At 37.1% G+C, this 24,153-nt stretch overlaps 1 protein-coding gene across 7 annotated transcripts in view; it reads left to right on the forward strand.

Annotated features, from left to right (window-relative positions):
- Schip1 (Schwannomin interacting protein 1) overlaps window positions 1-24,153 on the forward strand; it is a 410,317-nt gene that overhangs the window by 321,472 nt on the left and 64,692 nt on the right. For 5 of the 7 annotated variants that reach the window (XR_011331312.1, XM_069821042.1, XM_069821041.1 and 2 more), the window contains 2 exons: window positions 8,767-8,831; window positions 15,034-15,117. Coding sequence is in view for 6 of the 7 variants with exons in the window: in XM_069821042.1 (XP_069677143.1) it covers window positions 8,776-8,831; window positions 15,034-15,117 (140 nt within the window). In the remaining variant the exon portion in view is untranslated. The remainder of the gene's footprint in view (window positions 1-8,766; window positions 8,832-15,033; window positions 15,118-24,153) is intronic. The other 2 variants (XM_069821046.1, XM_069821045.1) reach the window with 1 other exon arrangement.

Genomic DNA, 24,153 nt, shown 5'->3' on the forward strand with positions numbered 1-24,153 from the left:
CCAAATAAAATAAAATAAAAAGAGAGGAATGTGTGGCGTGGCAGATGGTGAAATCGGCGTAGCTGGGTAGCACAACTGACACACTATATATTCAGTACCGAGTGCATAAAAAAACTACAGTGAATAGAGATGCCTCCGTCCCTCTCGGTAGTCACAAATAGGCCCACCAATCTTTCGAACCTTCTGGTCTATTTTAGACCTGATGTTTAAATTTTGGTACTAGGGCACATTTGTTATATTTAAGTCAATCTGTTAAATTCTTGACCCGAAGACAGAATTGTCAAAACATTTCTAGGCCTACATGTTTTTAAGAAATCCACCACTAATGAGGCCTTGCCTCTACATGATATAGTTCGAGAATAGAAAACATCAATATAAAACTATTTGTTTATTTTACTTATTTTATTACATTATGTTCTTTACTTCCATTCAAGGATTGGGATTTCTAATTATAAATCCAAATGATCTTGAGTTCAACTCCCAGAAGATGAAAGAATATTATTTTGTATCCACCTAATTGGGAGTGAATGTGTATCCATTGTCTTAAAGCTGGAATTTTACGCCAGGTTGATCACGTGACGATGGAGTGTGTACATACTTGTGAATGTCTAATGTTGGTTCGTAATCCTCAAGTGAGCGAGGGCTAAATATGCCAGAGAGCCCAACTATGTAATGGTTTTACTCGTGAATTTTTCTCACTTACCTTCGTGTATGCCTTTCTGTTATTTTGATATTTTAAATTGGTTTCAGAGAAAATGGAAACAGGATTGTCATCCTTGTGTATTTCTGTGTTATTCAGTCCCGCTATATTAACAAATACATGAACCGATTTTGACAAACTTTTTATGCCATTCAAGAACATATCACCACTGCTTTGGTATTGGCACATACCGGGCGGGACGGGATATTCTTCATGCACAGCAGCGCAAGTAGACTTTTTATGCATCCGTTAAGAAATAAGTTGCGTGCTGTTTGTGTTGCTCGGCTAAGCCGGCTTCACCATCCACCGTACCACACATTTCTCTCCAGCCAACAAGTACAGGGACATCATTTTATTTTTACTTCAATTTTTATTGTACCTGAGTTTTTTGATGTACTTCACTCCCACCCCTTCTACTAATGAAGCTCAACCGTCCTCCACACAGATCCAAGACCGCATATACAGTCATAGTAACCATACGGTCATAGTAAACAGTACGTTCCAAAAATACGTTCGCGTTTTCCAGTGACGAAAGAGCTTTCAATATTGAATCATTTACGCACAGGTACTGTCGTCCATTTGCCTACGTCGTATCCCGGTTTCCCCCACCAGCTTTTATTTGCCAGCTAGTGGCTGGGCTGTCTCAGCTCCTTTCTGAGAACATAAATTTCTGTTAGGAATTGGACGTCTACGTAATATTATACAACTATTTAAAATAACTTAAATAAAAGGGCCTCGTTAAGTAATTAACTGTCACGTGATTTCCCCCCTTTCTACGATCCTACGACATAACCACTTGGACGGACAGTCGATAGTATGTCTGAGTAATTTTATCTTTTCGGATCGGGCGGAAGTGAAGATTGAATTTACAGTACGTAAGGTACTCTTTTATAGAGTAGGTACAGAATTATTTCAACATGAGTTACTATTACGAAGGACGAAACTGGTAATTGGGATTAGGTACAATAGTCTATAGTGCGATAATATGCACATTAGAACTGAAGCCTGTATCGAAATGAATGGCTACCATTTAAAAAAAATGTGTTTAAATATCCATATTATGATTATTTTTGAATTTAACTTCATTCTCTATATTGTACGCTAATGTGCTGTAGGCAGTATAATATACACTGCATAATGAATACGTCCACATGGACAGCTCAGTTCGTGAGTAAAAACACTCATTGTTAATACAGTACTGTATTTTGATTAAACAAAAACCCAATGAAAATCATCAAACTCAAAATCGCGATATTTCCTAGTTTACGTAAATGGATGAACTACTTTTCTTCCCTCCTATACCTAGTAAAGTGATTTGTTTGTACATTACGCCAGTATCATCGAACTCCAGTTGTGGAAGGGGTTAGCAAACGGTGTTGATTCAAAGGTATAGCCTGGTTAATATTAAAAATGTTAGTAAAAATAAAATGATGTCCCTGTACAAATACCATATCTCTGGCGTTCATCTACCGATCTTTGGACAAGCCACGAAAAACACCTGCCACGGCGGTTGGCATATGCGAGGCTGAGTGAACACAAGCGTGTGCTCTCTATTTAGAAATGGAAATAATAATAATAATAATAATAATAATAATAATAATAATAATAATAATAATAATATAAATTAATAATAATAATAATGAGAGAAGAGGACATTTTGGGGAGTGTTGCTGCAATGGAGAATAAAAAACGGAAGCGAAAAGCCAGCACAACCTCGGTTTTTTCACCACAAATACAACTCTGCCATTGCCGGAATTTGAACTCTTGTTCAAACCGCCGTAAGCCATCGCTGTACCAACTGAGCTACAAGGCGACTTGTCACCGTTGCAAGTTTTAATACTTAAATATAAAAATTTGACCTATATTATTATGAGTTACGAAAAGAAGTCAAACACCTAATCTCTTATAGTGAGAAAAGTTGTGGAACATGATTTACTCGAAATTCATTAACAGAGATTTATATAGTCTTAATAAAATTTAGTAGTAGGTACACATAAATAGATCTAAATAATGACAAAGCATACAAGAGAATCAATACGCAATCAAACCAGTTTTCGTTAACTGATAACATCAATACACAATACTAATTAAACAACCAAACCATGAATTGAAACACTCTCTCTTTAGAGAGAATCTGTCAACTAATTGAATTACAGTTGGACTCAATGGTAGAATTTAAGCAAGACGGTCTTGATCTCTTATGTCTTGGATAATAATTGGCAGCTTCGGGAAGTGACAACGCGAAATGACACTACGGGTCACAAGACGACAGCTGCGCATCGCTGCTATTTGGCACGGATCGCCTTGTGACGCGGTGCTGACCTTTGCAACTCGAAGACTTGGTCAGGATTCGAAGGGCGATCGCCGCTGCGACATTTTCGCAGGAAAGGTCGCCGTCCAAAGCAACAGGTCTCTGCATGCGCCGTGTGTGCTAGGGATGTTCCGATGGCGCAGCTTCCTGTGCAAGCAGATGCATTGATTTCAAAATGAGTGAAATGCTAACCTCAATAGTGTCGCAGATGATTTGCAGAAAAAAGAGCCAATATTTAATCTCCGCTAGGCCAAGTTTGTTGAAATACGTGCAGATATTTTCTTTTTGACCACCGTATCACACTTTTCTGCAGATTACTGAAAGAACTTCAATATTAATACAGCGTATATTAGGCCTATGTATTACACGTATAACTACGTTGCATAGTGATGTCATTCTGTGGAAGTATAAATCGTCGTTGTTCCTGCAATAACTCCCATGTGACATATTTATCGATTTTCAGATTTTTGCTCTATTAAATAACTTAAATAATGATACAGCAAATAATAAAATCTCTTATATGTAATTATATTTCTTTCTTTCGAAAATATAAGAATTCACAATCTCCTATGTACTACTGCTATAGAATGCATAAATGTGTTTTTCTTCCTACTGAACAATTTTATATTTTGCACATAGGAGTTATTGCAGGTATGACGAAATACTACTGAGAAATATAATTGAAGTTTTATAAAACGGTGGTTTTACTCATGTTTATTTATAGCAGTGAAATGAGGGTCCTCAGGACGAAAACTTATCAAATTGCTTTATCTTAGTAGCAAAGATAAGACCAGAAGAATGATGTGCTAAACTCGAACGACATCGCAATGAATATAAAAGACGAGAACTAAATATTACTCCCAAAATTGAGACTTTGTGTACAATCATTTATTTAAAAAAGCAAGGAAGGCGCCTTTCAAGAATGGATACATTAATATTTCCGAAACTGGATTTTCGATGTAATCGAGTTGCAAAACAGATATAGCACGCCCAAGATAAAGATGAAAGCTTTGAAGTCGGAATAAAACCATGTCCTATTCGTTTATAGTTTGATGATGATGATAGTGATTATTATTATTATTATTATTATTATTATTATTATTATTATTATTATTATTACTACTATTGGCGGCCGGGTAGCTCAGTTGGTAGAGCAGCTGGCTACGGACTGGAAGGTCCGGGGTTCGATCCCAGGTGGTGACAGGATTTTTTCTCGTTGCCAAACTTTCAGAACGGCCCCGAGGTTCACTCAGCCTCCTATTAAATTGAGTACCGGGTCTTTCCCGGGGGTAAAAGGCGGTCAGAGCGTGGTGCCGACCACACCACCTCATTCTAGTGCCGAGGTCATGGAAAGCATGGGGCTCTACCTCCATGCCCCCCAAATGCCTTCATGGCATGTTACGGGGATACCTTTACCTTTTACCTTTTACTATTACTACTATTATTATTATTGAGATAGTAGATGTGGTAGTGGCAGCTATAGACCTACCGATACTGTATATTAAACAAGAATAATAAAAAATTACTTTTGAAGAACGTTCATACGTAAACTCAAGTTTTAATTATTTGGATAGTCCTACAGCTGTATTTTCTGATTTCATCAAAATTTTTCTTTGTGAAAGGAAACAATATGGTTTCTTTACCAATAAGCCACAAAAAATTATGTCACTTTCGTGGCTCCCCACGTCCTTTTTAAACCATTGCTTCAGAATCGGCGAGATAATTGATTATATGGCAATAAAACGAGAATGATGGAATGAGAATAGGGGTATAAGATCTGCTGGGGATCAAATAATTGTTCTCTTGGGAGAGAAGCCTTCGGCTGACTTACTGAAATAAGACTGGATTCAGAATACAGTCCAATGTAAAAATAAAAATGATAGCAACTCGAAACGATGTCATTGTTCATATACAGGCAATTTCATGCTTTCAGAAGGAATGTGGACTGAGAGTTCCAAGAACAGACGAAATAATAAACAGTTTGTGTATTTTAATCTTTTCGTATACTGTAACTTACACCTCTTATCGAGTAAGTTAATCAGTCTTAACTTCTCTCTAGCCTATTACCTCTTGCTTGAACTTCTTTTTTACGTGGGCGTAATTTGGAGATAAAGCATGAATTCTGTTCCTAAGCAAGAGAATTTCATGAAAAATTACTGAAAACTTGTTCTCCCCAAGGAGATAAGATATTATAAAAATAAAACCCAGTTACTATCACCGTTTCGAAGATTCTGAATGCTTCTGTAAAGCTATTCAAGATTTAAAACGAAAAGGACTGAGGCGAGGCCTCGACTGAGGTGCAGTGTAAAATAATACGATGTTAAATTCGTGAGCACACTGTGTCCATGGGGCCTGATGCTTTGGGCTAAGTTGATCCACCTCTATTTCATCATCATCATTTACTAAACAGATTTCAGACCATGTGGTCAGTTGCGGACTCAATCCATCGTTAGCCGGTCGTCGTATAGATTTTCTGCCACTAGGTATGTAATGCAGGACTTATCTTGAGATTCTTGTTCTGTTCATTCTATTATCGTGATTCTATCAGTTTTGTCTCTGCATTTTTAGGTATGTAAAGATGGATTCCACATTCAGTTGTTGTAGAATGTCTGCAGTCTTTTACGATCCCATCTGGTATAATCCGCAGTTCTTCTCAAGAAGCGCATTTCTGCCGCTGTGATTCTCGATGCATCTCGTGCTCTGATAGTCCATGCTTCACATCCATATGACAATATAGGACAAGTTAAAGTTTTGTATATCTTCAGTCTGGTCTCTTTCTGTACTGAGTTTGGTTTGAAGACTAATTTATTATGCCTATGATGTTTAAAATTGGGTAATTTTGTTTGGTATATCCGTATCATCGAATGTTGATATGGAGAATCCAAGATGATTGAAACAACTCTTTCCAATATTGTGTCATTAAGACATATTTTGCTAGGAATAGGTTCTTTTCCTTGAAAGAGTAGTATTTTGGTTTTTTCCGTTCATATTTCCATGTCATATTATTTTCTTTTTTTGCAATTTTATTTTAATTACATAGGGTAAATTAGGGTCTGTTGGACATTCGGGCATGTTGGACACTTTGTAATTTAACGTGTTACTTCGCCACTTGTGGGCACCACATTCTGCTAGAAGTCAATGACGGAAGTAGCCACGAGTGGGGCTACTTCAGTCATTGACTTCTAGCAGAATGTGGTGCCCACAAGTGGCGAGGTAACACGTTAAAGTACAAAGTGTCCAACATGCTCGACTGTCCAACAGACCCTAATTTACCCTAATGGTGTTCGTAAGTTATCTTCAGAATCAGCTACTAGCACCTTTCGTCTGCATATAGAATTGTAACTAACTTCAATTTGCGATTAATCAATATATTTCCATGGGGCAGCTGTCTCCACTCTTTAAATATGGTATTGAATTTATATCATTTGTGAAAAGCAATGGGGATAAATAGCATCCTTGACGTACTCCTCTATTTATAGGTTCCCAGACTGTTAATTCATTATTTACTCTGCTTGCTATCAAATTATTTATACATAGGCATTGTGTAAATTTAAAATGAGATATTCTGGTAGTCCGTCATTATGTAGAATTTCAAATAATTATGTTCTAATCACTTAATCGAAAGCTTTTTTATAATCGATGACGGCAATATGTATATCTATATTGAATGATTTGGGGTTTTCAAACAATATTTTTCATGTGAAATATCCATTATTCTAAAAATGTTACATAAATTTAAAACTCGTATTTTCGTCAAAATCTGTATAGGCGTATTGATTATCTGAAAAACGGTTTCCACACAATTTATATGAATAACAATACAGAGTTTTCAGAACTTATGTTATAGAAAAATATGGTAGATAGAAGGTAGTAAAAGAAACATTTTTCATTAAGCAATGTGTGGCCTATCTCGCACCGGTGCGGCGTTGCACTTGTTTCAGTGTTGTGGCTGATAGGTAATTATTCATGTAAGGGCCAATGACTTGATTGACTCTCTGCTGACTGAGCTTTCAATGAAAAATAACAGACAATGTCACTTAAGGACTTGTGCATTACAGAAGAGCTTGGAACCGACGCCTCCTTTCTTGTAAACAATACTGGCATCGCCGAAACATTGACTGCCGCATCCGTTCAAATATGCCAGGTGTACTATTAGTACGTATGGTGTTATGGGCGTCGACAATCCGTGGAAGAAAATCATCGACATGGTCTACAGGTGTGGCTTACACTAGGGTATTCAGATGTCCCCACAAGAAGTCAAGCGGATTAAGATCTGGCAGTCTTGCTGGCCATGGGATGGAACCCTGATAACCAATCCGTCACCAAATGTTGCCGTCTGCTGTTGCCTTGCCGCAAGACTGAAGTGCGCAGGAGCTCCGTCATGCTGGAACCATATCCTGGTGCGTACTGCAAGCGGTACCTTTTCCAATAAAACGGGCAGGATGTTTTCCAGAAAAGCCCTGTAATTTTCTCCCTTTGGACGATTTGGCGTGACATGTGGACTGAGACAATGACGCATCACCGCGCATAGCAACAACAAAAAATCACAACATGGCAAACAGCCACAACACTAAAACAAGAGTAGCGCCGTACTGGAGCGAGATATAACACACATAGCTCAATGAAAAATGTTTGTTTTAGTATCCTCTATCTACCGTATTCTTCAGTAACATAAGTTCTGAATCACCCTGTATAGACTATGCATTAATCACATTAATAATTAATTGCACTATATTTATTTATTTTATTTATTTATTTAACCTGGTAGAGATAAGGCCACCAGGCCTTCTCTTCCCCTCTACCAGGGGATTATAACTACAATATTAAGAATACAATTACAATTATAATTACAATTAATATTAAATTTACAAATACAATAAAAATCAAAGTACTAAAAGATTAACTGATTAATAAAGGCTAGATAGTTTATCATAGAAGTTAAGAAGAAAGAATTTTTTTTATTAATTAAGTAAAAATTAAACCTAGTCTACGCAGTAAGAAAATGCTTAATAAGTTTGTTTTTGAACACTACTAAATTCCGACAGTCTCTGCTGTCGCTGGGTAGGGCATTCCACAAGCGCGAGAGCGAGATTGTGTATGATGATGAATACGATGATGTCTTATGTGTTGGTATGGCTAGTATGCGGCTATTTTGCGTGTGTGTGTGAAGAGATTATGATATGATGACAGGTAACTGAAATTGGAAGCAACGTAGGTAGGTGTAGAGGCGTGAAGGACTTGGAAAAAGAGAACAAGGGAATGAAAATTTCTACGTTCGTTAAGCCATAGTCAGTTTAGAATTTGGAAGGATGGGGTAATATGGTCAGCGCGACGTACATCGCAGATGAAGCGAACACAAGAATATGAACACGAATCTTTGCGACTGGTTGACATTGAGGTCAGTCAGTAGAAAATCACAATAATCAAAGTGGGACATTACTAGTGTTTCCACTGGTATTTTTTTGAGTGATAGGGGGAGAAATTTTCGAATGCTGTTTAAGGATTGTAGTATGGAAAGCACTTTCTTGAGAATATGAGTTACTTGGTTATTCCAGTTTAAATGCGTATGGAAGTAAACTCCAATATAGGCCTATATACCTAATGAATTTGTGTGCTGGCTGTAACATCGACAGAGTTGTTTTTTCTTTATGGAAGTCATATCTCGCGACATGAGTGTTGGAAATAGCCGAACTGCTTTGAATACGGTGTCATTTAACAAACAGTAATAGTGACGTTCATATGTATATTGTTGCAGGAGGGAGAGATGCGTCTGAAGGAGGCCCACGGGCCTGTGGACGTCCCGGGGTCGCGGCCACACAAGTGAGTAGCAAACCAACTTTCCCTGTGAGTCTATGGTGGAATTTGTAGTGATTTAACAGCAGATTTCACTCTTATAATTCCAAATTAATATTCTATAACAACTTCACTAAGAAAATGTGTCTAGTCTTTAAAAGTGGCACATCTGGTCTGGTTTTGTCTGCTGCGTCAGTTATAAACTCATCAGATGCAAAAAAAGATCCTAGCTGTTGCTCAAGTGGTAGCGTTTCCTGCTACAAATCCGGGACAGAAATGGAGATAAGCATCACTTGTATAGGAACCGGATGTGTGTTCTGTAACGCCTACTATTTGGAAATCTCCAATGTTGGCTGATAAGTGTAAAGACAGAACAGGGGTGAAAGGAACAGTTCATCAAGTTGATGATTATGATGATGTTTATGATGACGATAATGATGATGATGATGGTGATGATAGAATTACAAGCCGTTTCCTGGACGTTACTTATCTTTTCTCCTCCAAATCATTAGCCTATTTCCTCCTTGTGAAGTGAGTCTGGCAATGGCTGCCTTGGTAAATAGCTCAGTTGACAAACCACTTTCTTACAACATCCGCGAATCCGAGTTCAAATCTTGACAATGGTAGTTGTATTTTCGATGGATAAAACCATGGTTGTGATGGTTTTTTCGAAGTTCTCCCGTTTCGCCCTCCCCATTCCATCAGCACACTCCACAATTTCCCTTTTCATTATAATCTCCTTGAAAAATATGGTACTACTTGTGTTTGTATGACACCGAATCGGTCGTTCGCCATTTGCCTCATTCCACGTCTATTTCACAGTTTACCTTTTCACTGTCACCTCTTCCTTGAAATAAGTATATAGGACTACTTGTGTTTGCGTGACACCGAATCGATCGTTCGCCATGGAGGATGTTCCTCGCGCTTTGTCTAAACTTTGGTAGGTGGTAGTTGTGGTAGATTCTAAACGATCTATCGATCTGCATAAGAGGCACCGGAGTCCTCCAGGTTCTTTCTCTTTCCTGACGGTGAAATTACAATTCTTTAGATCTCTGAGGAATGGCAGATCACAGGTGTGGTATACGGATTTGATGGCTGGAGAGGAATGCGTAGTGTAGCGGATAACGGAGACGGCTTAGCATAGCAGCACAATCGGCACTCAACTCATTCTATCATGGGTGACTCATTGGAAATGTGAAGACTGCATATTTTGAGCAATTCACAAACGAAAACTTGTCTGATAAAAGTTTAAAACTTAAAATCTACAAAATGTTATAGTGTTAAAACACATTTAGAAAGGCAATGTACTTTGAATACGCCGGCATATTCAACACCATGTTCTCACCAACTGTAAGATGAATTTCAGGTAATTTATGACGAATCCTGGGCCTCATCTTGTCACATACCATCTTGCTATCACCGATTCTATTGGCGCTAAAATAAACTAGCAGTTGATACAAAGTCAAATAATAAATTAAAAATTTATGGTTCCACAAAAAGCCTACTTGAGTTGTGCTTAGCCACGCTCCATGTTGCCACCGGCGTAGCTCAGTATTCTAAGGCGTTTGCCTGCCGATCCAGAGTTGCGCTCGGGCGCGGGTTCCATTCCCGCTTGGGCTGATTACTTGGTTGGGTTTTTTTCCGAGATTTCCTCAACTGTAAGGCGGATGTCAGGTAATCTATGGCGAATCCTCAGCCTCATCTCGCCAAATACCATCTCGCTATCATCAATACCATCGACGCTAAATAACCTAGTAGTTGATACAGCGTCGTTAAATAACCAAGTAAAAAACGCTCCATGTTCAGCGCTGTAAGCACATCTGTTTAGCAGATAACGAGATAATACTACCAGGTTCACTTATACGTTAAATAATATCAAAACTCCAGTTTTGGAACATGGTTCTTGGTAACTAATCAAATAGATAAGATCCTCTTTTCTTAGCTTTCCTGAATTATGGAACCGAAATGTAGCGCCTGAATGTTGGATGTTTTTTCTGCGATGCAGAAACCCAAAAATTTCGCACCAAATTGAACACTACAAAATAATGAAATCTTTAATGTATTGTAATGTATTCTTAAGATGTCGAAGATATAGTGTACAAAGCACGACGAATATAACATGGAGAGACAAGATAACATTGCGCATTGAAAAGAATATTGTTTGTCAATTTGTAAATGAACACGTGTGTTTGTTTACGTGTTTCATCAAATACTAAGCTTGTAGTAAGCATTAAATACAAATTTTTATTATTTCCTTGTAGAAAGTCCGATTCTGCATTTCACACATTATGCAGGATAGAAGAGACATGAAATCTGAAAACTGTTCAGTCAGATACGTAGCCAACCGAAAACTGGAACCTGTTCTATCAGCACTCACAGCTCCCAGCTTCCCACAAGCTGTGAAATGCGAACTCATAATGAGAGAAGCACTTGTAACAGTGCAGAGCGTGGTGAATCATTTTAACACAGTCGATCCATTCTTCAGTTATACAGCTGTCATGCCCACGTGGCACCATCTTAACTGAGTTGGACGATTTTAATGAAACTCTGTGTGAGTAGTATCACATCCCGCGCCTCTCAGCAAACCAATATGCTTCCGTCGCGTCGCCGTGTTAATGCAAATCTTATTCTCCTACTGTGCTCAGGGTATTGAAACCGAGTTAGTGAAGGATAGAGGTGGGGAAAAAATAACGTAACAGTTATTTTGGAACCTTTCCTTGTTTGGAACTGTTCCAAAAAGTAACAGCACCTTGGAACACTATGTTCCAAAATAACAGTGTTGCTCTGAGCTAGTACGAAATACTTGCGGTTACAAATACTCGTTTCACTTTGGAACTACATTATGACAACTCCTGTTCCACAGAACGGAACATGTTTGGTACTATTGAAAGCAGTGACGCCAACTTTTGAAAAATAGTGGCTGGGTTCAAACATTTGACGAGCCTTAAATTAAATAAATCTCAAACCACGATAAATTATTGGGTGGGCTCGGATTCCACGAGCCCATATAAGTTGACGCCACTGTTTGAAAGCAGAATTGGGAATCCTTTCGTCGTACTGAAAAAAAATGTTGGAAACTAAAGTAAAAGATAAATAGTAAAGATACGAAGATAGACTTTAAATAATGTACACATTATCTTGGAACTGATGTTAATTAAGTATAGGATTCTATCAAATAACATAATGCCTGTATTATAGTAACTACATTGTGAATTTTATCAAGGGAGATGAAAATATATAGGTTATGTTTTATTTCCAAAGTTTTAGTTTCATCACCATTCTTGAAATTAAACTAAAATCTGTTGAAACATGACTATTATTGAAGTTCTTTTGTTAAAAAAATACAACGGTAAATTTTCATATTATGAGATTATTATTCTTCATGACGGTACATTATTAATATGAATTTTAGCATGGCCGAAGTGATTATAGCTTTTATTTACGCTTTTTTGAGAAATTGAACACTACTGTGACCTTCAGCTAAGCAGAAGAGGAAGAATAGGTTAGGTTTTATTTACCACTGGGATCCATTTCGATTTCGTGACCAATTTACAAATAATTTAAAATTACATTACATTTCCTGCTTCGAACAAACCTGATCTACGAATTCAATTTAGCATTAGAAAATATTTCATTTCCAGGAATTCACATCTCGACTCATTATGACATCGTACTGCATCACATGGCATACAGGGAAGTATGTGATCATTTAGCGTCCGTACATGTTCCTAAATACCACTGTTACATTACGTACTAGTAGTACGTGGCTCTTCCACTGTTACATTAAATACTCCTGTTACAAAAAATACTTGCTGTTACAAAAAATAACTTGCTGTTACAAAAAATACTCGATGTTATGGAACTACATTATGAGTCATGACTATAAAATAACGTAACGGCCTGTTCCAAACCATTACTGTTACATTGCATACTAGTAGTACTGTACCTGTTATAAATACTTGCTGCTACACGTTACGATATACTCGATGTTATAGACAAAGCTCGGAACTTGGGGACTTGTGTGTCGTGTGCATGAGTAAGGTTACAGGTACAACGTACACAAAGCTCACGCTGCAAGTGCTCAGGGACAGTCGTGTGTACTAAGAAAGTGGTTACATCGAATGACAGGAAGACGGACGAGGAAACTGTGTCGTGTCGAAGCCAGTGACATTCAGATAATTAATTAGAGATAAACGGTCTGTTTGAAAATAAGAAAATACGTATTATTCGAATGGGTATTGTACTCGTATACGTTTGAAAATATATTTATTAAAATTTAGGTACAGAATTTCGTGGAGGAATTCTGAGGAGATACATTATTTTCTTCGAATGGAGAGTTTATATTTTGTAACTTGTGTCAAACACAAACTAGAGATTGGAAATGGGCATTCATCGAAATACATTGCAGTCCCTTAAATTGGTGGAAAATTTGTCCATAGCCATGGATCAAGTCGTAGTGGAACCTTCCCTAGTAGTGCATAGAAATTGAAAACTATTTTCGAGACAAATTTAGGATACTTATCTTTCTCAGATACGAGATCAGCTAGAAACTACTGAAAATCGAACAGGAAACAGTGACAGTGAAAACATTCAATACTTTATTTCGGCCTAAGACTTTATAATACAATTACAAATCATTTTCCAAATTTGAAATTTTTTAAAATTGAAGCCTTTAAAAAATAAATTTGTAAAATTATCCACGATATAATAGAATATTAACAAATGTATTTTTTTACCTTTTATTTCTGTCTACTATATTCTTGTTTTTATTGAATATCACTGGCTTCTGTCGAATTGTCAATTTATATTAAATGTGTATTTTTCTCTCTTTTCTCTTTCTTCTTTATTCTTGCTCTTGTGTTGTATTTATTGGTTTGAATTAAGTTACTTCCTGTATTTAGTAAAGTGTCCTTGTAAATTTTATGTTATATTATTGACTAAGACCACACCGTACACGAGCCTGGCTCTTACGGGAGTGGCTAGAAACATTTTTGTTTTATAAATGTAATTTGTATTCAGTAGGTAGCTAGTTAAAATAAATAAAATAAAACAAATTAATTTTGCTCCCGTCACTTCATGTGACGTGGAAATAAGTTTCTTTCGTTTCAAATCATGTTTAACTAACAGACGAAGAAGGTATGGGTTCGAAAAATATTCGAATGTATGTAGTCATACACTGTAATAAAATATACAGAGCAGAACTGTAAATTTGTTATATTTTGCATGTTTATTTATATATATGCTATAAAATTACTTGTTTCAACCTGCCATAATATTATCATTATGTTGTTCCAGCCAGGAACCAATTTTATAGCAGACCTTACAGTACCTCTGTGCCGGAAGCGGGAGTTTGTTGACATTGAAGTCCGGTCGCTTAGCCACGTTCAAAGACACAAGTCCCCAAGTTCCGAGCTTTGGTTATAGAACACGGCTTTCAAAGATGAAGCGAAGCTAGCATCAAGTCGGCCGTGTATGGAACTACATTATGACAACCGTTGCTGCAGTGTTATCAATTTAGCGACTTTGTCACTATATCTGGCTACTTTTAACAATTTTCAGGGACAAAATCAATACCAACTTTTAATCCTGAACTGGCGTCGTGCATAAATATAACGTAACTGGTTTCGTGGTGTCAATACTGTCAGTATGACTTCTGGACTTTCTCATGGCCCTCGACTTATACTTTTGCCTTTTTTTACCCAAATGTTTGCATAAACTACTTTGACTAAAGGGTTTTAACAAAAATAAATTGTGTCACACGCTTCACAGAATGACAGAACTGAATTTAGGGACTTGACTCTGGAGGGGTTTCGTTCATTCCTGGTGTGTTTTATTTTGGTACAGTTTCCACATTAAATATATAATATAAAAATTAATTTCTGATCCTACAGAATGATCCTATGGTAACAACATGGAGTCAGGCCACAAGGGGAAAAACACTGGAGGAGGGATTCGATCCGGTGCTGTGGAGCGAACTTCGGCGTAGGCTATATAATATATGATGGTACTGTTATTTTGGAACTGTTATTTGGAACCTAGTATTTTCATGGAACTGGAACAGTTGGAACTGTTACGAGAAAATAACAACTTTTCCCATCTCTAGTGAAGGATATAAATATTTTTATATCTTCAAAAGTGATTCTACAGTGAAATATCTTCGAATTTTGAACCATTGTTGCAAGAATCACCACATTGCGACATGTTTCAAGTTTATTTTACATTGTTGCAGCCATAACGTGGGCCAACGAGATCGCAACCGCAACGAGTCGGCGCCCCGGGACAAGCTGCCAGACTCCGCCGTAATCCACTGCAGGTAAGAGTGCGTCCATTTACAGTGCCGTTCTAGGAGGGGGGGAGGGAAACAGTATGGGAAGTCAGACTTTTTTACTTTTTAATACATATTATAGATTTTTAAACACACACACTGTTCACAGCTGTACATATTTTCCATGTGGGTTCGTTTCGTTGCAGTATATCTGGGGATATATAATCAAAACAGATCTTTGCCCTTAAAAATTATCGCCATGGGTATCGAGGATATCTTTTGCCTCTATTGAGATTTAATCTTGCGAGCGCTTCGGTCCGTAACGGAAGTTGTTCGTTACTTTTTGTTAACTTCGTTAACAACTCATGTTTACTGACATTTTTCAGTGTTAAATAACAAAATCACATGTTCATTAAATTGTCTATCACGTTCATAAACGAAGTAATTCTATTTATCATTTGTGAAGGAAACAACGAATAATTTCTGCAATGGTTATTATAAATTCTCAAACTGCACTGTGCGATTACAAATTAAATCTCATTTACATCGATAACTATCCATAAATGATTTTGTTTTTACCTCTGTAATTTCCATTAAATTAAAAGTAATGTTATTGTATACTTATTGCATATTCATAGAATGTAGCTATCATAAAACAGTCCAGTTATTGGACTTATACCGAAATTACCCTGTTTTATGAGTCATAATCTCCAGAAAAGATGTTTTCAGCTTTCACAAGAGAAGGGTATGAATCACTGATTAGGTATATTAAAAGTTCTTAACTGAAATACACCCATAAACCATTAGCATATGTTTAATATTCATCTCTCTTCCAAGTCCCGATTTTCGTAAAATATAGAAAAATAATAATAATAATAATAATAATAATAATAATAATAATAATAATAATAGAAATAATAATAATAATAATAATAATAATAATAATAATAATGGGTACAAATAACTATATTATGTGAATTTCTGAAAAATTAATTACATATACTCACTTGAATCATAGAATAATTTATCTGTCCTCCGAAAAAATCGGAATGCCATATCTAAGTATCCTACTAGGTATCCCCGTCACATGCCATGAAGGTATTTGGGGGGCATGGAGGTTAGCCTAACAAATTAGCACTTTAATTAATTATGTATATCTAATTATTACAAAAACAAATATTATAACATATAATAATTTGCTTTTATTCTAAATATCATATTATATATTATTTGTTACAATATTACCGAGTGGTAGAGGGCTGGCCTCGCATTCGGGAGGTCCGGTGTTCGATCCCAGGGGCCGGCAATCCTAACTGAGGTTTTTCATGGTTTCCTCAGTTATTTTCCAGGCAAATGCCGGGATTGTACCTCTTGAAAGTCCGGCCATGGACGGCGATCCTTCCCTTAATCCTTTCATATGTGTCTGAGTGAATGATGTGTAATGTCTTAAATGTTTGTGTTGTATCGGAGGCGGCCCTGGCATAGAGCTGATCCCTTATCCGGGGAGGCCCTCCATGTCCTTGTGTGGTAAAAAAAAGTATGTACATGTCGCGACAGGTCGCGGCCCTATAAGGCCCGGGTGGCGTGGGTCGTGTAAATGTACCTAGAAGGGAGAGGTTAAACTGAAAGAAAGTTACAATATTTGTTTTTATATAATTAGATAAGTAATTAGACTGATTACATATTTAATTAATTAAAGTGTTACATGAGGCTTATCGGAAAACAACCATTATAATGAATTATGAATAAATTAGGATGTTTGGCAATTAGAATATTTTTACAAGGAAACATCATTGTAAAACTACCATTGTTGTCGTTTCGGCCTTTAATCTCAGTATTGCGCATTTATTCAATTTAACATCACCGTAACATTATTTTACATTTTTGTGAAGGATCTATTGTTGCGTTATCGTGATTTGATGCACTTAAGCTTCCTCTCATTGTGCAATTTCTCTCTAAAGAAAAGTCGGTTAAAATGCCTCTAAGTCCCAAATATTCAGAGAAAGCCATCACACTAATTAATTGATGAAGGGCGCAGCTTCTGGTATGTGCGGAGGATCTTGTACACAACAGCTATTGTGCATGTATCTTCAGAGCAGTCAGTCGCTTTAGGAGCTACATACTTTTTTCCCAGGAAACCAGGATCTGTTTACCTAAAGCCAGTGGCGGTTTTTCGGGGGAGGGAAGGGAGGAACGTCTTCCTCACATTTTTCTTCTTGCAAGTCAATACTAAATAAAATATGTGCCTTGAAATTCGAGAAAGATTCGATAATTTTTATGTTCACAGCTATAGAAAACCTGGGTTGATTGAGTTTTAAACGACACGCGCTCATGTGCTGCGCGAAAACTGTGAGAAGGATGCGAGATTGTTAGTGGTGGGGAAAGGCACTCCATTCCTCCTCTACTGCAGGTAATACACATAGACAAAAGCGCACTAGCGGCCAGAGAAAGAAGCAGAGTTTTAAAGCAAGCGAATGAACGTGTAGGGAGGAGTTCCTCCTCTGATTCTTCGCATGTGCGGTAAATAGTGTAGCAGACAAACCGACAGGTCGCGTGGCAAGCTGGCTACTGCTGCCATCTAGCGTTATTGCATTTAACCAGACTATAACACCATAAGAGCCATAATAAAAACAGTTTTAACACAAATCTATGAAAGACAACATAATATGAACTTGTTGTTTAATTATAAATCAAATATTATTTATTGCACTTTATAGAGGATACTATTTATGGTTTGAAACTTTCGAGGATATTTGAAAGTTAAAAGTCTGGTTTATGTAGAAGAAAGCGGAAGTAGTTCTACATTACTAGACAGACGACAGCCAAGTTGTCAGTTTTATACAAATATTTTTGAAATTGAAAGTACTCTATTTTTAACATAAACAAAAAGAAATTAATCGGCCACCGGCAGCTCATTTAAACCTTAAATGTTCAAACTATATTTTAACAATAATGGTAGTATGACTAGTATGGCTTTACAAGAACTGACATTCTTCAAAATCTTGTTGTAAAATGTACATGTGGCAACACAGACCACATGGGTGGGTGCATTGTTCTCGCTTTTCTAACACTTCCGTAAAACAGTTCCGGTTCCGTGTTAGTAGCTAGTGTCTTCCAACACGTGTGATGCTGTAGTGTGCTCGAAAAATGCTGCGAGGTTGTGAACTTTTTTTGTAATTGTTAATTTGTGTAATTATTCAATAATGAATGGAAGTGAAAGCATATTATATTTTGGACAATTTAGAAAACTCAGTTTACAAGAACAGATTATTGCTATACAAAAGAAAAGGCCAATCCCAACACTACCTGGTCTTACATGTGGAACCAGCAAAGGCGGGACACTGCAATTTTCCACAACGTGGTACCAGAAAGCATCCTGGTTAACAGGTTGTGAACAAAGACAAATTCTTTTCTGTTTTCCGTGTGTTTTGTTTTCAATTTCCAAGGATGTTTGGTCCTTTAGTGGATTCAGTGACATTAAGAATCTGGGCCGCGGGATTCAGAGGCACGAAAAATCACGGGAGCATCTCGATAGCCTATTAAAATTAACATTCTTCGGTAAAAAAGAATATCGCATTGACCTAGCATTAAGTGAAGCAGCCAGGGTTTCTCGTGCGAAACACAATGAACAGGCGAAACAAAATCGGCATGTTTTATCCAGTTTAGTGGACATTGTGTGTCTATTAGGAAGGCAAGAACTCGCGTTCAGGGGACATGACGAAAGTGAAACATCGTCAAACCAAGGAAATGATCGCGAACTTTTCAAACTACTAATGAAGCGAGATGAAGTACTGCAAACGCATTTAAACAATTCTAAAGCGTTTGTTGGTTTGTCAAAAGCAATACAAAATGATTTAATTGAATCAGTTGCCTGTCTTCTAAGAAAAGAAATAGAGGACGAAATTCAGAAATCTGACTTCTTTGCTGTGGAAGCTGATGACATTTCAGATATGTCTCTCACTGAACAGTGCTCCATAATTTTGAGGTATGTAGATCCATGTGGTTATATTCAAGAACGCTTTTTTGGTTTCCACACTGTCACTGCCGATAGAACAGCCACTGCCCTGTACAATTTACTGGACCAACAGCTGCAGCCATTGAATTACGAGGGAAAACTTGTTGCGCAATCTTATGATGGTGCAGCAGTTATGGTGGGAGAATTAAACGGTCTACAGGCGAAGATCAAGCAGAAAGCTAAACAGGCATTATTTGTGCACTGCCATGCACACAGACTAAACCTAGTGTTGTTTAAGAGCTGCAGTAGCATAGCAGGATGTAGGCTTTTCTTTGCCAGTATCGGTGGTTTCCCTTCGTTTTTCACCAGTCTTCGAAACGTATGGAGGCGCCTACAAATGTGACTAAACTCAAATTACCAAAAGATGCCCAAACTCGATGGAACTTCAAATCTCGTTTGGTTGAATCTTTAAAAGTGCTTAAGGAAAGTCTTCTAGTAATGTTTGCTGGAATTTTGGAAGACGACTCGAGGAAGTGGGATGATACGACAATTAGGGAAGCTAATGGATTTATTCGTCTATTAGAAGGCTTTGAATTTAATTTCTTGCTTTCTGTTTTCAGCGAAGTGTTTTCGAAAACTAGTATTCTCTTCGACATTCTCCAAACGAAAACTAGTGATATTGATTTCTGCGCTAACCGTGTGAGTGAAATGATTGAATTTCTGAAGAAATCAAGAAGTAATGCAGCATATGAGAGACATTTTAAATCAGCTGCTAATGAAACTGGAGACTCTCTTCCTAAAATCAAGAGAAGACGCTTTGCAGCTGAAGATCCAGAAACACATTTCCGTCAGCTGTACTTTAATGTTTTTGATACACTGATAACACAAATGCAAGTAAGATTCGATGACCTAAAGAAATTATATTTTCTAAAATTACTCGATGCTACAAAATTTGAATGTTTTTCTAAGAACTTTCCAACTGTTGGATTTTCATCACTAGTGAACTATTTCCCTGGTCACTTCGACAGTGAGAGTCTTAAAAATGAATTGATAGTGTTTTACAACAGTCGTGATCTACAGCAGAACTGTACTAAACTTCAAGAGTTACTAGTGTACTTTGTTAAGGAAAACATTTGCAAATGTCTTCCTAATATATACAAATTAGCATGCTTATTTGCGACGATACCAGTGTCTACAGCAAGTGCTGAACGAAGCTTCTCAGCACTGAAGAGAATAAAAAATTATTGTCGAAACACTATTGGTCAAGACAGGCTATCTTCTCTTGCACTTATGTCAATCGAGAAAGAACTGTTGCTGCAAATGGAAAAAGATCTGAAATGGCATGATCAAGTGATGGAACATTTCGCAACAGCAAAGCAGCGACGAGCAGGATTCTTCTATCAGTAATGACTCTCATAAAAGGTAATCAACTTTGTTTTTACATACTGTATTCATGTAGACTAATTTATTGCATGTTTAATTCAAGATGGTGTCAATTTGTGCTGTTAACGTCTTTCCTCCTCTTAAGAAATATGCAGGAGCCGCCACTGCCTAAAGCCTTGGTTTTTCTGAACCGACGCATGCGAGATGCGAGGCACAAATCCGGACTACAAGAGAGATAGTGAGTGGTTTCTATAACTGCGAGGCGCGCAGACCTCGCATCTCGCAGCTATAGAAACCACTCACTATCTCTTCTGTAGTCCGGATTTGTGCCCGTCTCGCACCTGCATCTCGCATGCGTCGGTTCAGAAAAACCAAGGCTTAAGATACAGTTTCTCCGGGATGAGTTTTTCTAAGGGTGCAGATATTGAGGGACAGGCATATGACAAGTTGTAGAAGCACGAAATCGTCTGATAGAAGAGCGCCAGGTCCATATGTAAAAATACGATAAAAAGAAGGAATCCTCTGATTGAAGTTCTGGCTGATACGTACATATTATGCTAATATCCCATCACAATTATTGTGCTTATTTATTTTTGCAAACTTATTATAATCCTGCAATATAATAATCGTACTCGAGCCATGCTTCTGTTGATACAATTATATCAAAATTAATATCAAACATTTGTAGCATAATGGAAAACTCCGAGAAATTTTTATTTACACTACGAATATTATTTTAAATGGATTAGTTTTAAATCAGTAACGATTTTATTGAGGTATAAGAATTGCAAACATCAATATCCTGAAAAACAGCTGTGTCATTATTGTCGCTATAATTACCTATTTCCTCCAGCAACGTATTCACATCCATGTTTTATGGAGTACAAGTTAATTACACAAGTGCATTTATAATTTTTCAATATCAGCAGTGGAATTACTGTAATTCTCTGCACAACAGCTGAATCTCCTTTACGAACAAAAATCTTACTATTGCGAGTTTAGACATACTTATATTCCTTTTTGAAAGTCACATCCCTAGTTTTGTTTAGAAGGTCGAGGGTATGAAGTGCAAGATCACTAGCCGATATTCTTCCCTTCGGGAGGTCAGGATCGATCCGTTGCAGCGAAATACCAAGTCCTAATGCGTCCTTCGTAGCTTCTCCTTAAAACGGCGTATCCACTCATTTCTACTGTATCGAAAAGCAAAACGGACGAAAATTGGTTTCTCCTTTCTCTTTATTCTGGTTAAGTTGTTATGGTCTGTTAATGAGATGCCAGATTGTTGTTTTCTGCATGCCAACTCCTCGATTCTTAGCCGAATCATCGTGAGTGCGAGTATCAGAAGTTGTTCTGGATTGAATCGATTTTTGTGTTTCGTTTTGATTGATGTCAATGTAGGGTAGAAGGAAATGGCAGGAGTGAAATGGCAGTGTCACTAAGTTCTATACATCCTTTGCAAGCATAACACCAAAGGTTACAAATTGACAAGTTTTCCAATTTTATTTTCAATGAATTATCAACGGACATTTCTACTAAACTTTATTTCAGTTTTGAGAGAAGTTCAGAGGAATGAGGGACGTGGTTAAAAACGGATTTGTAATCCAATCTTGTGTTTTATCTTCTTTATCAATTTCAAGAAAGTACAGTATTTCAAAAACTGTATCCTAAAGATTTTTGGTGGCATTTGATTATTTCCAAAACTCCATCAGCAATATTAACTTATTTTGTTCACTATGTTCAAACAGAGTTGGAAAAATTGCAATGTTTTCTTTATTAATGCAGTCAAGCCAGTATAAAATTTTCTTATAAAACACTTTCCCATTGTCATGGATTTTAAAAATATTTTCATCGAAACTTTGCAGTTCAAATTGAGATCATTAAATTTGTTGAAAATATCCGTCGTATAAAGTAGTTGAGAAATCCACCCTTTACCTTCAAAATACGTCACCAGATCAGATTTCAGTTTGTAAGGAAACAACCTAGTTTTTCAATTTAAAAAAGGCGAGTCAATTTGCGTCCTCGTGATAACCACCTTACCCAAGTGTGCAAAAACAATTGAGAGTGTGTGGCCCCATCTCGCACATTTTTTAAAAAAGATATTTCAGTGCTCACGGCTGGATTAAATTTAGCGCTTTTACAGTAATGTTCAGCATTCTGTGTAAATCAGGAATTATTTTTCTCGCGACCAGGTTTATTCTGTGTATAATGCAATGTTACCTAATTATTTTGCGGTTAATTTCGTGAATACAACCAACAAGATCACCTTTCTGACCTGTCAATGAAGCAGCTCCATCTGTGGACACACACAAGTCCCACGATAAATTTAATATTAATCTTATGAAATTATTAATAATTTAAAAAATATCCTATTTGTTTATATTTTCTGGTAATTGTTTACATTCTACAATTTAATCAGCAATAGCACATTTCTTAACTTCAAAATAGCGAACATACAGGAAGTAACTCTGCATCGTCAGACATATCCACCGATTTATCAATTTGAATCACAAATATTTTGTCCAGTTTAATATTTCCTACTATTTGCTAAACAAAATCTCGTGCCATGTTATGAATTCTACGCTCTACACTTATATCAGAATTCGGAATAATTGTTGTTATTACTTTAGCGGAATTTTTGTGTAACATTTTACCTGCTGTAATCAAAGCTCAGGAACAATAAGGGGTTCAACTGCAACTAGCAATGCTAACTCACACGATATCTCCAACACCACTTTTGTTGATTGTGTAAAATTGTGTATTACTTTCGAACTTCTACATAAATCTTACGCGTTGCTCTTGAAAAATTCAACTGACTTGTCTTTATACTCGCCATGGATGGTTACCAAGTGTCTGTGAAGTAGGGATGGTTTCGTAGAGTTATTCGATAGAGTTTGGCTCCAAATAATGCAGAGGGGAAGACGTGGATCACACATATTCGACACAAATCCATATTGAATGTAAGATTAATTGTATTATATATTTCAAATTTTTCGAGATTTTCGACTTGCTCGTAGATGCTTAGCACTATCGTCATTTTCTCTTTTTTCATCGATTTTACTGTACGTGTCCCTCTTCTAACGAATTTATTCATGTTACATGATGAATGAAAATATTTAGCCTACTACCGCAATAATGAGAAGAAACTGAACGATTATAAATCTGCACTTTAGTTCGCAAATATAAGGCGTGAGGAGCGAGACTTTAATAAAAGAAGTAAAAAAAACCAATCCTTCATACAACAGCCACCACACACTATTGAAAGATGTTACACTTAGCCAGTATGCCTTGAGGCACCGATTTTACGTACCGTATTCCATTCGTAATATCATGGGAGCAGTGGGAGCACGATTAGCATAACAAGCGGAACTGCAAGATTTCACGGTTGAGTAGAATAATCTAAGCCATAAGCCACATTCGCTCTTGCAGAAGTGGTTTTCATTAGCTCTGATCATTCTTAAAACGAATATGCTTATTTTATATTTTACGTATCCACTGCAATAGAGCATGTGTGGATTGCTCGGTTGTCGTGTTAAGCCTTGATTTTTCTGAACCGACGCATGCGAGTTGCGAGGCCCGCCTCGCACAAATCCGGACTATACGAGAGATAGTGAGTGGTTTCTATAACTGCGAGGTACGCAGGCCTCGCATCTCGCAGTGACAGAAACCATTCACTATCTCTCGTATAATCCGGATTTGTGCGAGGCGGGCCTCGCACTTCGCATATCGCATGCGTCGGTTCAGAAGAA

Source organism: Periplaneta americana, chromosome 3, assembly GCF_040183065.1.
Source record: "Periplaneta americana isolate PAMFEO1 chromosome 3, P.americana_PAMFEO1_priV1, whole genome shotgun sequence".
Lineage (NCBI taxonomy): Eukaryota > Metazoa > Arthropoda > Insecta > Blattodea > Blattidae > Periplaneta > Periplaneta americana.